At 40.7% G+C, this 15,037-nt stretch overlaps 1 protein-coding gene across 2 annotated transcripts in view; it reads right to left on the reverse strand.

Moving 5' to 3' along the window:
* LOC120860231 (RNA 3'-terminal phosphate cyclase-like protein) overlaps nucleotides 1–15,037 on the reverse strand; it is a 63,700-nt gene that overhangs the window by 26,232 nt on the left and 22,431 nt on the right. For both annotated transcript variants that reach the window (XM_040236015.1, XM_040236016.1), the window contains exons 3-5: nucleotides 13,936–14,111; nucleotides 8,315–8,389; nucleotides 7,273–7,397 (exon numbers count right to left, since the gene is read on the reverse strand). In XM_040236015.1, coding sequence (XP_040091949.1) covers nucleotides 7,273–7,397; nucleotides 8,315–8,389; nucleotides 13,936–14,111 — 376 coding nt within the window. The remainder of the gene's footprint in view (nucleotides 1–7,272; nucleotides 7,398–8,314; nucleotides 8,390–13,935; nucleotides 14,112–15,037) is intronic.

The following is a 15,037-nucleotide window of genomic DNA, read 5'->3' on the forward strand; positions in this document are numbered from 1 at the left end:
CTGCATTTTCTTTTCTCTTTTTTAAGAAAAAAACCATTTGCAATTTATTCATAAACAAAGAGTCAATACCTTGATACACAGAGACTTTCCCTCATCAACTTCCCTTTATCAGTTTGTATAGGAAAAGCAGAATAAATTATTGACATTTATTACCGATTTTCAAAAGAATGGGTCGATTTCCAAGGATGATCAATACAGGCTTTTTAAAGTATCATAATAAATTTGTGGATGTAACCTTATTTAATGTGTAATCAATCGGTCTGTAGTTATTTTTATTGGTAGTTAGACTGTCCCATCTTTGGCTAGTAGGAGCCACTTCAAGTTGGCTTCTGTGTCCTTTTGACATGACTCTAGTAGCCTTTGACAGCTTCCTTGATGTCTGGGAATTTTACTAGATACTGTCAAATTCTTAATCATAGTAGTTACATTGTCTCACCTTCTCACCAATCTTTCATCAGAATATGTTGTCAAGCTTTAGTTTCTTTACCAATCTAACTAGTGAGAGATGGCATCTCAGTGTAGTTTTAACTTATTTATTTTTGATGAAGTATCACTGATTTCTTTATTCCCCATTCAACTCTGATTTTCCCTAGTCTCCCTTCCTGGAAGAACTTTGCTTTCTGCTTTCAAATCTTAGTGACCTTTCAGGGTCCCACCCTCTTCTCTTTGCCTTCTACATGGTGGCTGATGCCACAGCCATCCATTTCTAGCTTTCCTTGTCCCTGAGTTCTACATTTCCTAGGAAGTTCTACATTCCCAATTTCTAAGTCCTTTCTGGACTTATCCATGTACTTACCTGGAATCATAAAACCCAACATGAATAAAACTAAACTTATTTTCACTGCCAACCACATGGCCACACCCCACCCCAAACATTTGCAGCTTCTATCTGAACAAATATGTCTATTCAGGGGTATAAGTGAGAAGCATCAAAATCATACTCAGGGACTCCCTATTCCTCTAGCACAGACCCAGGTGATCACTGCATCCTATCCATCCTGCCTCTAGGAGACCTCCATAAATTAGCAGCCCTCACCTGTCCCCAGGCCACAACCCTCACCAGCTCTCTTTCAGTTCAGTTCAGTTGCTCAGTCGTGTCCGACTCTTTGCAACCCCAAGAACCGCAGCTCTCTTTAGGGCATGATAATTCCCTACTATCTCTGCCTCTAAGAAGTGCAGTGAAGAGGTGCTTTTGTTTTGTTTTGTTTTCCAACTCATACCTACCAAAATTTTTACAATGAGCCAAAAACAGCCAAAAGTTCTTTCTGTACCACTGGAGTTATTTGGTTAATGTGCAAATTCTAAATTATCCCTCCAAAAGGAAGTTAATGATTTTGAATGAAGGTCAATTCCTCAGCACAGCCTCCAGTCTTCACAGGCTCCTGCTCTCACTTTTGTCCCATCTTCCACCACCAAACATCCTTGAGTGACCTGCATTCAGGCCACACCACATTGTGGGCCGCTCCCCAGAACAGGTGGGCACTGTTCCCTCCACACAGGCCCACATTTCCGCCCGCAGCACTCCTCCTTCTTTGTCCTGCTTTACAAGCCTCTATTCTTCAAGCTTAGTCCAAATGCCCTGTCCTCTCTATAGGAAAAAAGAGGTTAAAGGCATGGGCCACAGAGACAGGGTTCAAATCCCAGTTCTACCATTACTACCAATGTTATATGGGAGTAAATTCCTTAAGCGTTTGAAGCCTCAGTTTCTACATCCACAAAATAGGATGGAAGTGAATTCAGACTCACTTTGAGGTTAAGAATAAAGTATATAAAACATAAATGTATTAAACTCCACAATCAAAATACATAGAGTGGCTGAATGGATAAAGGAAGATCCAACAAGAGACAAATGAAAATGAAAGCAGAATGTACCAAGATTTACGAACGCAACAAAAGGGGCACTAAGAAATTTTACACTGATAAGTGCTTTCCTGGGCGCCTGATGTCCGCTGCCGGCATTCAGAAGTTGCATTCAAATGTTCTTCTGGTGAATTTGTGGGGGAGAAAGTGGTCTCCCTGTCCTACTCCTGTGCCATCTTAGCCTGATAAGTGCTAACATTCTTTCTATGAAAGGAAGACCTCAAACAGCCTAACTACGCTAGAAAAAGAAACCAAATTCAAAGTTGGCAGATTAGACGTAAATAAAACAGAAAAACAATAGAAAAAAATTAATGAAATAGTTGATTTTTGGAAAAGACAAAAACTGACAAACCTTTAGCTAGACTAAGAAAAGACAAGACTCAAGTAAGTAAAATCAGAAATGAAAGGAAACATTACAACTGATGCCACAGAAATTGGAAAACATCATGAGGGGCTGTTACAAATGACTATATGTCAATAAACGTGACAACTTAGAAGAAATAAATAAACTCCTATACACCTAAAAACTTTCAAGTCTGAATCAAGAACGGAGAGCTTGAACAGATCAGTTACATGTAAAGAGATTAAACCCGTAATCAGAAAGTTCCCAACAAAGAAAAGCAGGTGGCTTCAGCAGATGACTAATGGTGAATTCTACCAAACATTCAAAGAAGAATTAACATCAATGCTTAAACTTCTAAAAAAAATCCAAGAGAAAACACTTCCAAACTCATTTTATGAGATTAGGATCACCAAAGCCAACAACACTACAAGAAAACTACAGGCCAATATATCTGACAAACACGGATGCAAAAAACCTCAAAAAAATTAACAGCACATTAAAAGGGTCACACAACATGACACAGTGGTATTTATCCCTGAGATGCAAGAATGGTTCAACATATGCAAATCAAACAGTGTGATACATCACACTAACAGAGTGACGAATAAGAATCACATCATTGTCTCAATAGCTGCAGAAAAAGCATTTGACAAAAAACACTCTTTCATGATATTAAAAACAAAAAACAAAAAAAAACCTCTCAACAAATTAAGCATGGAAGCAACTTACCTCAACACAATAAAGGCCATAAATGAAAAGTCCAAAGCTAACATTATCTTTAATGGTAAAAAAATGAAAGCTTTTCCTATAAAATTCAGAACAAAGCAAAGAGGCCCACTCTTGACATTTCTATTCAGCATAGTACTAGAAGTCCTACCCAGAGTAATTAAGTAAGAAAAAGAAAATGCATTCAAATTGGAATGGAAAAAGTAAAATTATCTCTTTTTGCAGAAGACGATCTTATATGTAGAAATCCTAAAGAACAGCATCCAAAAAAAAAAAAAAACCTGTTAGAATAAATGAATTCAATATAGTGGAATGATACAAAATCACCATCCAAAATTAGTTGAGTTTCTATACACTAACAACAAACTACCTGCAAAAAAAAAATCAAAGAAACAATCCTATTTACAATAGCATTTAAAACAACCTAAATTCTTAGAAATAAACTTCACCAGGGACGTGAAAGACCTACACACTAAAAACTACAAAACACCGATAAAAGACATTTTAAAAGACTTTAGAGGAAAAGACAGTCCATGTTCACAGACTGGAAAAATTAATATTGTTAAAATGTCCATACTTTCCAAAGCAATCTGCAGATTCAAGGCAATCACTATCAAAATCTCACATTTATTTTTAATAAAAATAGGAAAAAAATAAACCTGAGATTTATATGAAACCACAAAGGACTCCAAATAGGCAAAGAATTCTGAGCAAGCAGAACAAAGCTGAAGGCATCACAGGTCCTGATACCAAAATATGTTACGAAGCTACCAAAATCAAAATGGTAAAGTACTAACATAAAAAAAAAAAGGAAAAAAAAGAGACAACAGAACAGAGAGCCCAGAAATAAACCTATGCATATCTAGTCACTTGACCTTCAGCTAGGTTACCAAGAATATACAATGGGGAAAGGATATCCTCTTCCATAAACACTGTTGGGAAAACAATACCTATATGCAAGAGAATGAAACAGGATTCTTATTTCACACCAGGTACAAAAATAAACTCAAAATGAATTAAAGAAAAATGTAAGACCTCAAACTGTAAAACTCTGAGAAGAAAACAGTGAGAAAGACTTTTAGCTTCAGCAATGATTTCTTGAATACCAGAAAGGCAAAAAAAAAAAGGAGGCAAAACAAACAACAAAGTGAAAAGGCAACCTATGTAATGAGAGAAAATGTCTGAAATTCATATATATCATTAACACTCAAAAGATACAGGACACCTTATCTTACAATTTAGTAGCAAAATGAACAAACAAACAACTCTACTTAAAAATGGGCAAAGGGCTTGAATAGACACTTCTCCCAAAAAGACATACAAATGATAAACTAAAACATGGAAAGGCACTCAATAATCACTAATTACCAAGGAACTGCAGATTAAAACTACACTGAGCTATCACCTCACCCCATTTGGATAGTGATTATCAAAAAATAAACAAATAAGTAAGAAGTGTTGGTGAGGGTATGCAGAAAAGGGAGTCCTTGCACAGTGCTAGTGGGAACATGCACTGGTGAAGCCACTATGGAAAACAGTATGGTGATTCCTTGAGAAATTAAAAATAGAACTACCATCTGATCCAGCAATCCCACTTCTGGATATATATCTAAAGAAACTTACATTAGGATCTCAAAGAAATACACATGGATTCCTATATTCTTTTCAGCATTATTTACAATAGCCAAGGTATAAAAGCAACCTAAATGTCTACCAACAGACAAATGGATAAAGAAAATGTGGTATATGGATTCAATAATGTTATTCATCCTCAAAAAAGGAAATGTTATCATTTGTGGCAACATGGGTGAACCCGGAGGATATTATGCTATGTGAAATAAACCAGATACATAAGAACAAATACTACATGATCCCATTTATATGAGGAATCTAGATAAGTCCTGCTGCTGCTGCTGCTGCTGCTAGTTGCTTCAGTCACGTCCAACTCTGTGCAACCCCATAGAGGCAGCCTACCAGGCTTCTCTGTCCCTGGGATTCTCCAGGCAAGAACAATGGAGTGAATTGCCATTTCCTTCTCCTCGACACTTACTATACACTGTAATGCCTATACTGCATACTTAAAATTTGCTAAGAGGGAAAATCTTATGTTAAAAGTATTCTTATCACAAAAAATTAAAATAATAAAGAGGATGAAGAGAAACTTTTGGAGGTGATAGAAATGTTTATGGCACTGATTGGGTTGATGGTTTCACAGGTATATATATATATCTTTCCAAACTCCTCAAGTTGTACACGTTGAATATATACAGTTTTTTGTATGTCAACCACATCTCAATAGTTTAAAAATAAAAATAAATTAAGTATATAAATTATCATAGTTCAGAATAAGCAATTACTAAATGGTAGATATTATTCATGTTTACTCAGCTCTCTCACATCTTTCAGACAAAATGCCTCTCTACTCTTAGTTCCTCCAACCCACTGAACATCATCTACACCACTTTATACATTATAGCAGAATTATGTATCTGTACATTCATTTCCTTCACCAGATGATGAGCTCTTCTGAAGCAGGGACTACAGTGCATTGGTAGCCCCCGTATCAAAGCCCTCAAGAGAGTGTCAGAAACAGTGGAACTGTTTGCTTAAGTTTTAACCGAAAAAAATAAATGAATCAATCAGTCAATCTAGTTATGATGAGGCAGATAATAAAATACCCTATCTCAGCCAGTAATTACAAGTTCACTGTTAAGATTTTTCCAAGACTGTTGTCTGGAATGTGAAGCCAAGTGGGCCTTAGGAAGCATCACTACAAACAAAGCTAGTGGAGGTGACAGTATTCCTGTTGAGCTATTCCAAATCCTAAAAGATGATGCTGTTAGAGCTGCATTCGATATGCCAGCAAATATGGAAACTTAGCAGTGGCCACAGAACTGGAAAAACGTTAGTTTTCATTCCAATCCCAAAGAAGGGCAATGCCAAAGAATGTTCAAACTACCACACAACTGTACTCATCTCACATACTAGTGAAGTAATACTCAAAATTCTCCAAGCCAGGCTTCAAGAGTACATGAACCGAGAACTTCCAAATGTTCAAGCTGGATTCATAAAAGGCAGAGAAACCAGAGGTCAAATTGCCAACATCTGTTGGATCATAGAAAAAGCAAGAGAATTCCAGAAAAATATCTACTTCTCCTCTATTGATTACGGCAAAGACTTTGACCATGTAAATCACAACAAACTGCAGAAAATTCTTAAAGAGCTGGGAATACCAGACCTGACCTGCCTCCTGAGAAATCTGTATGCAGGTCAAGAAGGAACACTTAGACCTGGACATGGAACAACAGACCAGTTCCAAATTGGGAAAGGAGTATGTCAAGGCTGTATATTGTCACCCTGCTTATTTAAGTTATATGCAGAGTACATCATGCAAAATGCCAGGCTGGATGAAACACAAGCTGGAATCAAGGTTGCAGGGAGAAATACCAATAACCTCAGATATGCAGATGGTAACACCCTTATGGCAGAAAGTGAAGAGGAACTAAAAAGCCTCTTGATGAAAGTGAAAGAAGAGAGTGAAAAAGCTGGTTTAAAACTCAACATTTAAAAAATGAAGATCATGGCATCTGGTCCCATCACTTCATGGCAAACAGATGGGGAAACAATGGAAACAGTGACAGACTTCACTTTCTTGGGCTCCAAAATCACTGCAGATGGTGACTGCAGCCATGAAATTAAAAGACACTTGTTCCTTGTAAGGAAGCTATGACTAACCTAGACAGCATATTAAAAAGCAGAGACATTACTTTGCCGACAAAGGTCCATCTAGTCAAAGCTATGGTTTTTCCAGTAGTCATGTATGGATGTGAGAGTTGGACTATAAAGAAAGCTGAGCACTGAAGAATTGATGCTTTTGAACTGTGGTGTTGGAGGAGACTCTTGAGAGTCCCTTGGACTGCAAGGAGATCAAACCAGTCCATCCTAAAGGAAATCAGTCCTGGATATTCACTGGAAGGACTGATGCTGAAGCTGAAACTCCAATACTTTGGCCACCTGATGTGAAGAACTGACTCATCTGAAAAGACCCTGATGCTGGGAAAGATTAAAGGCAGGAGGAGAAGAGGACAACAGAGGATGAGATACTTAGATTTCATCACTGACTTGAGGGACATGAGTTTGAGCAAGCTCCAGGAGTTGGTGACAGGGAGGCCTGGTGGACTGTAATCCATGGGGTCGCAGAGTCAGACACAACTGAGCGACTGAACTGTTGTCTGAAATGTAAATAACCCTGGGAAGAAGTAAACTGTTACAAGTCATTCTTATCTTACTGAGGCAAAAAAAAAAAAAAAAAGTAAGACATCTGAAGTGAATGCAAAGGATACGCCATTCCTCTGATACGTTTGATCTTTCCTGGATCTATGAGTTGAATAGGCTTCAGGATCTTCCTCAGGGGACATGAAAAAAACACCTCACCTCCTCCCCCAGGCGGCATTCCCCGTCGTACAACCTGCAGGCATAGGGAGAAAGAGGAGGTCAGGGTTCACCAGAGTGGATGACACCCAGCCAGGCCGGTGCACACCAAGAATGGAAACCAACATTAGAATGCAGAAGGCTTTCAAACCCAACTTGTCCACCTCTTTAAGATCAACAGCACCTAATGTTAGCTCCACAGGGGCACATGCTGAGCAAGGGGACTACGTGGTGTGTCAGAAAAAGCAGTAAACACAGAGTCTACACGTTCCAGTCAAAGCCAGATAGGTCACTTGACCACCAGAACTTGTTTCCTCAACCTTAAAATGAGGGACTGGTCTAGCTCATCTGCTTACCCACTTCTTAACCACCAAGAACCCTTTTCTCCTCTTCTGGAATTAAATGGTCTATCAAAACTCAATAGTTTTGAGTTATTAAATAAAAACGAAGTAATTTCCCTTCAAAAAGCAGAGATGCTAAACAGCTTAAGATATCCAGTGTTATCACACTGGATTGATATAATTTCCTTAAATGGCAAACAAACAGATGCTTAAATTACTTCAACTAGGTTTTGAAAGTAAAGTACTAAAAAGTCTTAGGGACATTCAGATTGGTAGGCTCTGGACACAAATAATAAATGATCCAGATCAGAGAGGTAGCATGGTCAGAATCTCAGCTCCATGACTTATTGGCTGAGTTGTTATGAGTCAAGGAGTTAATGTATGTAGAATGCTGACAACATCTACTACCACTAAATAAGTGCAATATATCAGTTACTCTTGTCATTAGTAAAGGGACCCTTTCAGCTCAAAGTCTGCAATGCTAGGTTCAATAATTCTTATAATGATGACTTCAAACGTACCACACACACACTGAGCCATACAGCTCCTCCAGTGAGTTGGTAAGAAAATATTTCACACTGATTTATGCCACCAACAATCTGGACATTCGTACCTTTAACTCAAAAGATTCACCATCAATCCCAAACTGTTTCAGTAGAGGGAGTGCTGTTGCCTTCAGAACATCAACCTGTAGAACAATTTCAGAAAAAAAAAGTTTAGTTAAACCTTGAGATGGAAAGAACAAAGAATCCACAAAGCAGGTTAAGGCTTAGCCTTCAGGTAGATGAAGGAGTCTGGTAAAGAGAAAAGAGGCTGGCTTACAACTGAGGGCATGGGTTGGCTCTGCTCTTGACTAAAGACTATGATTTTATAAGCCACTGGCTTCTCTGAGCCCCTTTCCCACATTTGTAGTAGTACACACCTACCTTATGAGTCATCATGAGCATCACATGCTATCATGCCAAAAGCAGCAAGAAACTGCTGGGCTCCTGCAGAAAACAAACTGAGACCTCTGCTCATTCTTACAGGTACAAACACTAAGCAAAAACATGGCCCCTTTAAATATTCTTTATTCAACATGACTATATCACGTTTAGAGCTGGTGGCTCTCCAGGCTAAAGTGAATCAACTATTCAGCCTAACAGTTCTACCTGAGAATGCTGCTGACACCCACACACAGGCAGTTAAAGGTGGCGGTGATTCTACAAGGCGGGGGTGCCTCAGAGGAAGGACAGCCTCAAACTGCAGCAAACAACACAGACCCCTAAGTGCAAGGAAGATATCCACAGGTGATGGCAAGACACTGTCAAGTACAACTGTTATCACCTCCTCATTCGAAACTCCTAGGAGGCCTGCGATCCTTCCTTATTCATTTGCAGATTCCTCACAGAGGATAAGATGATATTCAAATCACGTTATCGAAGAAGTCAGTGACTGCTGTCTCAGCAGCAACTAGGGAAACAAGAGCAATCCCTTGCTTGTTCCCAATGGAACAAGACATGTTTCTCAGCCCTGCGGGGGCTGATCCTACAACAAACAGGAAGCATTGAGGGCAAGCAGCACAAGCAGAGGCTCTGGGAAAAGCCCTGGTCCCAGTACAGGCTCTAGTTTGCTGTGTGGCCTCAAACAAGAAAATATCAACTTCTAAATTCCCTTGTCTCCAAGGTAAGGAGCTCAGCCTGCCCGTCTCCAAGTTGCTACCAGCTCTTACATGCTAAGACTCAACAGAACAATACTCCAACAGGGCTTTATGGCAGAGAACAGTCCCCAACTAAATATTCATATATCAGAAAATTAACCAGAGGTAGAAATGACCTATGTAGCCTAGGAACATGTTCAGCATGGATCAGGTGGGGCAGAAGCAGTTACTGGGAAAATCCATTAAAGATTAGCTAATTTCAATTAAATACTAAAGCTACACACAACTCAGAAACTTAAAATAGGCATTTGGAATTGCTGAAACCAAGAAGAATTCAATCAAGGCTAGTACGAAGGGCAGCTGAGGAGAAGACCAAGCCAGATTCTGGAAAAGGTGGGGGCTGTAAGGATGCCGGTTACTCCATGAGCACGACTCCTGGAGCTAGGTGGCCTCTGGCTCTCCCAGGGAAGAGAAAGGCAAGAGAATAGAACACCCCTGCTGGTTCATCCCACCCACACCTGGAGTCAAATAGGAGGAAGTCAAATTGACTGAGGGCCAGTCAGGAGCCCAAATACAACTCCAGGTGTGGTCCTGTCTCCTGGGTCACTCTCCATCTGACACGAAGGGCAGGCTCCTTGCTGTGGTGGGACAAGGGCTGGAAAGGCAGCTGTGGGCTGGAGCCCCACTCTGCCTCTTACAGCCTCTGAGGCCCGGACACTCTCTCCTCAGGGCTTTGGCTGCCTGCTGTAGAAAGAGGGGCCGACTAGAAAATTCCATAACCTCCTCAGGCTCTACACACTGGATCTAGCAAAGTGGGGGTTGTCTGTGGATTCTGCTTCAAGGAAACCTATCTGTTACTCTGCAGTCAGAGAGGAAAGGCAAAACTCTGACCCAAGTGGAACCTCAGGGCAAAGGCATCACCCTTACAGTCCAATCAGTCAACAGGTAGAAATATGATCAGACCCATAGCTTCCCAGGTGGCCCTAGTGGTAAAGAACTTGTCTGCCAATGCAGGAAACATAAGAGACTCAGATTCAATCTATGGGTCAAGAAGATCCCATGGAGAAGGAAATGGCAATCGAGTATTCTCCAGTATTCTTTCCCGGAGAATCCCATGGACAGAGGAGCCTGGCAGGCTACAATCCACAGGGTCTCAGAGAGTCAAACATGGCTGAAGCAACTTAGCACCCACCACAACAAACAGAAAAAGGGAAGAAACCTGTTCCCTTCAGTTCCCTTGTCTGAAACAGTGATAAGAACATCTACCCAGCCCTCATGAATCAAATAAATACGGATATTGACAGAGGTCCACCTAAACAAGTGGCCAGGACACAGCAGACTTCACTCTACTTCTTTCCCCTGCTAGGATAGCCCTGAAAGAGGGTGGACTCTGCACTCACCATCTGGCCAACTGCTGGTACCAGTAAACATCAACGGGGGGCACTAGTATCAAATCACTGAGACTCAAAGGAGACCTCCTAGAATTTTTCTTCTCAAAATTTCCCCCCATTTCCTTCCTTTTTGTCTCCAAAATGTCCCTACCCCTTTACAAGGCTCATCCCATCACTGCTCTTTCTATCCTCTGGATATCTGTAGGTGGCCTTATTAAGCCCTTCTACCCTTCTCATTTTAACTTTTTCTTTCTCCATTACAGCCTACAAACAAGTGCAAGTTTCTCTCACTTAAAAATCCCCAACCTCAGCTCTTAAGGAGACATCCTATCTAGCGTTCTGGAAGAATCTCCCAACCTTCTATGGCTCTATTTCTTACTCATTCTGAACCTGTGTGTGATCTTGCAACCTAATGATACTGTTCTCTTAAAGCTCAACAAAAATTCTCACTGCTGCATCTCCCTACCCAACCCCAACTCAACTCCTGCAAGGAATGACTCTTGGATCATCCCCAGCTTTTCAGAACTCAGCTCCTCCTTGGCTTCTCCAAATCCTTCTATTTCCACAGTCACTGTCTCCAGCTCCTCTTCCCCAACTCACTCCTTACACACTTACTCCTCTTCTTCATCTATTCTCAATCCCTGGAACCATAGGCCAAAACTATACTGGCCCACTGAGGCCAGAAAGGGATGTTAAATCAATGATGAAGTCAGTTAAGACCTGTGTCCAAATGGAACTCTCATGCCTCTTCCCAAGAGGGCAGGTGCTACTCAGCTCTGATGGCTTGAGAAACAGCCACGCCGACCTATTGCAATGAAAAACTCTGGGGTTTCAAACAAAAACAACCAATTCAGATACACACACCAACACCAACACCACCCGCACACTATGCAGGCCAAGAGAAAAACACCTGTCAGACTTACTGAGCCAAAAAGCCACCAGTGATAAACCTCAGTACTAGTCAACCTCATTCTCCTACAGAGTGAAATATCAGTAGGTAAGATCCTGATGATCTGAGGCTCCAAACAGTAATTCCCAATTGGACATCCCCCATGGATATCCCATCAATATCCCAGAGAACAGAACCAAAATCTGACACATCAACTATCACCCCATCACAGTTTTCCTCTTCCCTGTGTCAAACTCTTTCTGATCACTATCCTTTCAAGTCATCCATGACAGAAATCATGGAGTTACCTGTGACCCCTTCCTCCTATCCCATCTCCAATTAGTTATCGAGTTATGAAGCCCCTCCCTGCACACTGCCCTTCATATCTGTCTACCCTTCCACTTCCCTCTGCATCAAGTTCATACTGGTTGACACCTTGGCAATTCACCCTTCTCTCAGCTCTACAGTTATCTTCCTAAAACCATGACTGACTCTGGGGCTTCCCTTCCTCTTGAAAGCCCTCCCCAGCCCTCAGCACTTGGCTTGTACGTCTGCCAGAGCCCAGAGGTATCCAACCTTGTGGTCTCCCTGGCTGTGTTCACAGCTGTTCACCCCATGAAACCACATTCCCTATGGGCAGAACTCATCGTATTCATCCCTGTGTGCAGACAGTAGGTGTGGACATAAATTGATGGAGAAACTACACATTAAAGAGAAAGTTCAAAACGAAGAAGCCACAGGCTGAAGAAGTTACTCTTTATCCAGGATTAGGTGTATTTACTTTATCCTGGACTGGAGCCAGGTACTAACCAAGGTCATTTTAGTCCTGTAGCATGTGAAAACTACAAGAAAGCCTTTTAATATGCTGCTAGAAAGAATAAAATACTATTTCTAGGGAATCTGTCAATTAATCTTTGTCATTGCTAATATGTAAATATATAAATTTTTAGTACTGTCGTAGATAAAAGCTTTTAAGATCACTGGCAATTATAGAAAGAGAGTACAAAACTGGGATACATGGTGCCAACATCACCTGTCTGCTTCAGGGACTTTTTGCAAGAGTCAAGGCACTTCCCCCCTCCCCCTTCCAATCTGAAATAGTAGAGGTCTCCTCTCTTACTTTTAACTGAAGAACCCATTTCCTAGAATCTTCCGGAAAAATGCAAGAAATAAGCAACCACTTGAAATTACTTTGAAATTCTAAACAGTTTACGCAGCATTCATATACAGTTAAGAATATCAGATCTTGCACTCTACTTTGGATCCTGGGAAGAATTTATGTACCCAAATCCTAAGAATTCAGGAATAAACCTTTTATTGCCCAAGAACATACTAATCATGTTTATAAGCTCATCAGCATCACGGTGAATACCAGCAGTCTCTGCTTTGGGGCTCACTGCACCACCTAACTGGTCTTCCCTGGTTACGGATGCCACACACGTCTGCCTCCGAAGCCACCCCTTCAGCGGTCTTGTTCTAATGTCTGCCGAGGTTAAGACAAGCATCCTCGGTTAGAACTTCACATCATGGCCCTCAGCTTGAAGATACCTTCTCTGGACAACAGAGCATCCAAAGGTAGGGATCGTTGCCTCACTATGAAAGCTCTAAGGCAGACCTGCTCCAATCCATCAGTCTCCCTCTCCCCAACCTGTCTGTCTCTCTCTCTCACACACACACAATAAAACCCATCCCAGACTGGCATTAAGACAGCTGTGGTAGCCACAATGAATATTTTGGTTGTACATTAAACTATCCTCCCCACAAATGCAGCATGCTTCATAAGAAGCTTGCTGATGCTCGTGCCCTGGCAAAGCTCGTCTGTACCTTCCTTGGCCTTATGCCCTTTCTCTAAATCTGCAAGCTCTTCTCAGAAGAAAGTCCTGAAGTGTACAGTTGAAGCCTAAGTCAAGATTATGCTGCAGCACGCCAAGAAGATATTATTCTCTGCCTAAAATTTTGATCTGCTGCCTTTCAGCCTCAACCATCACATGACCTTATGAAAACTCCACTCTCACACACTTCAATCAACAGAGCCATATTTCATGTCAAACATGATGAGATTGCAAGCATCTGTTCGGAAGGTTCCTAGACATAACAATGAAAGGCACCTTGAAGAAGATTAACAATCATCACTGAATCTGATGATTATGAGTCTTGGCTCATCTGCCTTCTGGAGTGATTAATCTCTAAACTTCAAGGTAAATAACAAAACAAATACACTCAACAATAAACTGTGTTTTATCAGGAACTAGTTTCTCAGAAGTTAGGTGTGACAGGAGACAAAAATCACAGTGTGGTGTGGCCTCGCTACTCACCGAAGGGTCAACCTGGTCATTGGTCACTCCTCGCAGAACTATTCTCAGCGGGTGCTTCATAAATGGAGCCAGGCAGAGCAGGCTTTCCAGATAATACCCAATGCCGCGAAGAACGCTGCAGTCATGCTCCACGGACCCACCATACAAGAGGCCAGGCTGATAATATAAGGTCGTTCCTTACAACAGAGGAAAGAAAGTCAGCAGAAGGAAAAAAAAAAGTGTCACAAAGGCAATGAAACAGTCAGTCCCAAGGGGAAAGTCTGGCAAGGGCATCCAAGAGTTCAAAATGCCATTCCTGAGAGCCCACATACTTCACTCCAAAAGCTGACTCATTACTGTCAAGTCCTTGTAACAATAATAAACTGTGAGTGTAATTTAATAAACAGTAATAAATTAAACCCCTCCCTAAGCCATTTTAATTGCCAGAGTCACGGCAGGGCACAGAGGAGCTATATCCTAACAGGCACCCTAGTCTCCCAAGAGCATGCTCTCAGATTGTGCCAAGGTTGGGGTTTACAAATGATGTTCTGAAATCATCGTGCCAGCAATCAGCTTCTTCCAGGCCCAGGAAATCAGATTTCCCAATACCACAGTCACCAAACTAGGTACCTAGAGAGGGCAAGTACTTATGGCACTCACTTCCATTAACAGTAACTTTTAATTTAATAGTAACCAATGGAAATGTCTAAAATTATTGAACTGCTTTAGTGGAAACACTTTATCTTTCTTTATTCTTTCAAATATGCATATCATCCAAAAAGTTTCTTACTAGGTTTACATATTAGAGGAAAAACCAAATAAAATATGCTAGATGATTCAGGGAATATGAAGAAATGAACACAATATATTTTGATACTAATAATCCCTGGCCAAGTTCTCCAGGCACAATTTACCAATAAAGAAATCTAACATTAGAGGAAGGAACTATGTTCAGTCACCAAAAGGAAAGTAGTGCTTGGGAGTTTGACACAAGAAATACAGGTTTCACCATATTAAAAAATCAAAATCACAATAATCACAATCAGAATCATATTCTAATCAAAGTTAGAAAATTCTACTTTAGTTATTCTAAGTACTATTTATGACACAAAACAATCTTTTA

The sequence above is a fragment of the Oryx dammah genome, unplaced genomic scaffold, assembly GCF_014754425.2.
Source record: "Oryx dammah isolate SB20612 unplaced genomic scaffold, SCBI_Odam_1.1 HiC_scaffold_11050, whole genome shotgun sequence".
NCBI classification, from domain to species: domain Eukaryota; kingdom Metazoa; phylum Chordata; class Mammalia; order Artiodactyla; family Bovidae; genus Oryx; species Oryx dammah.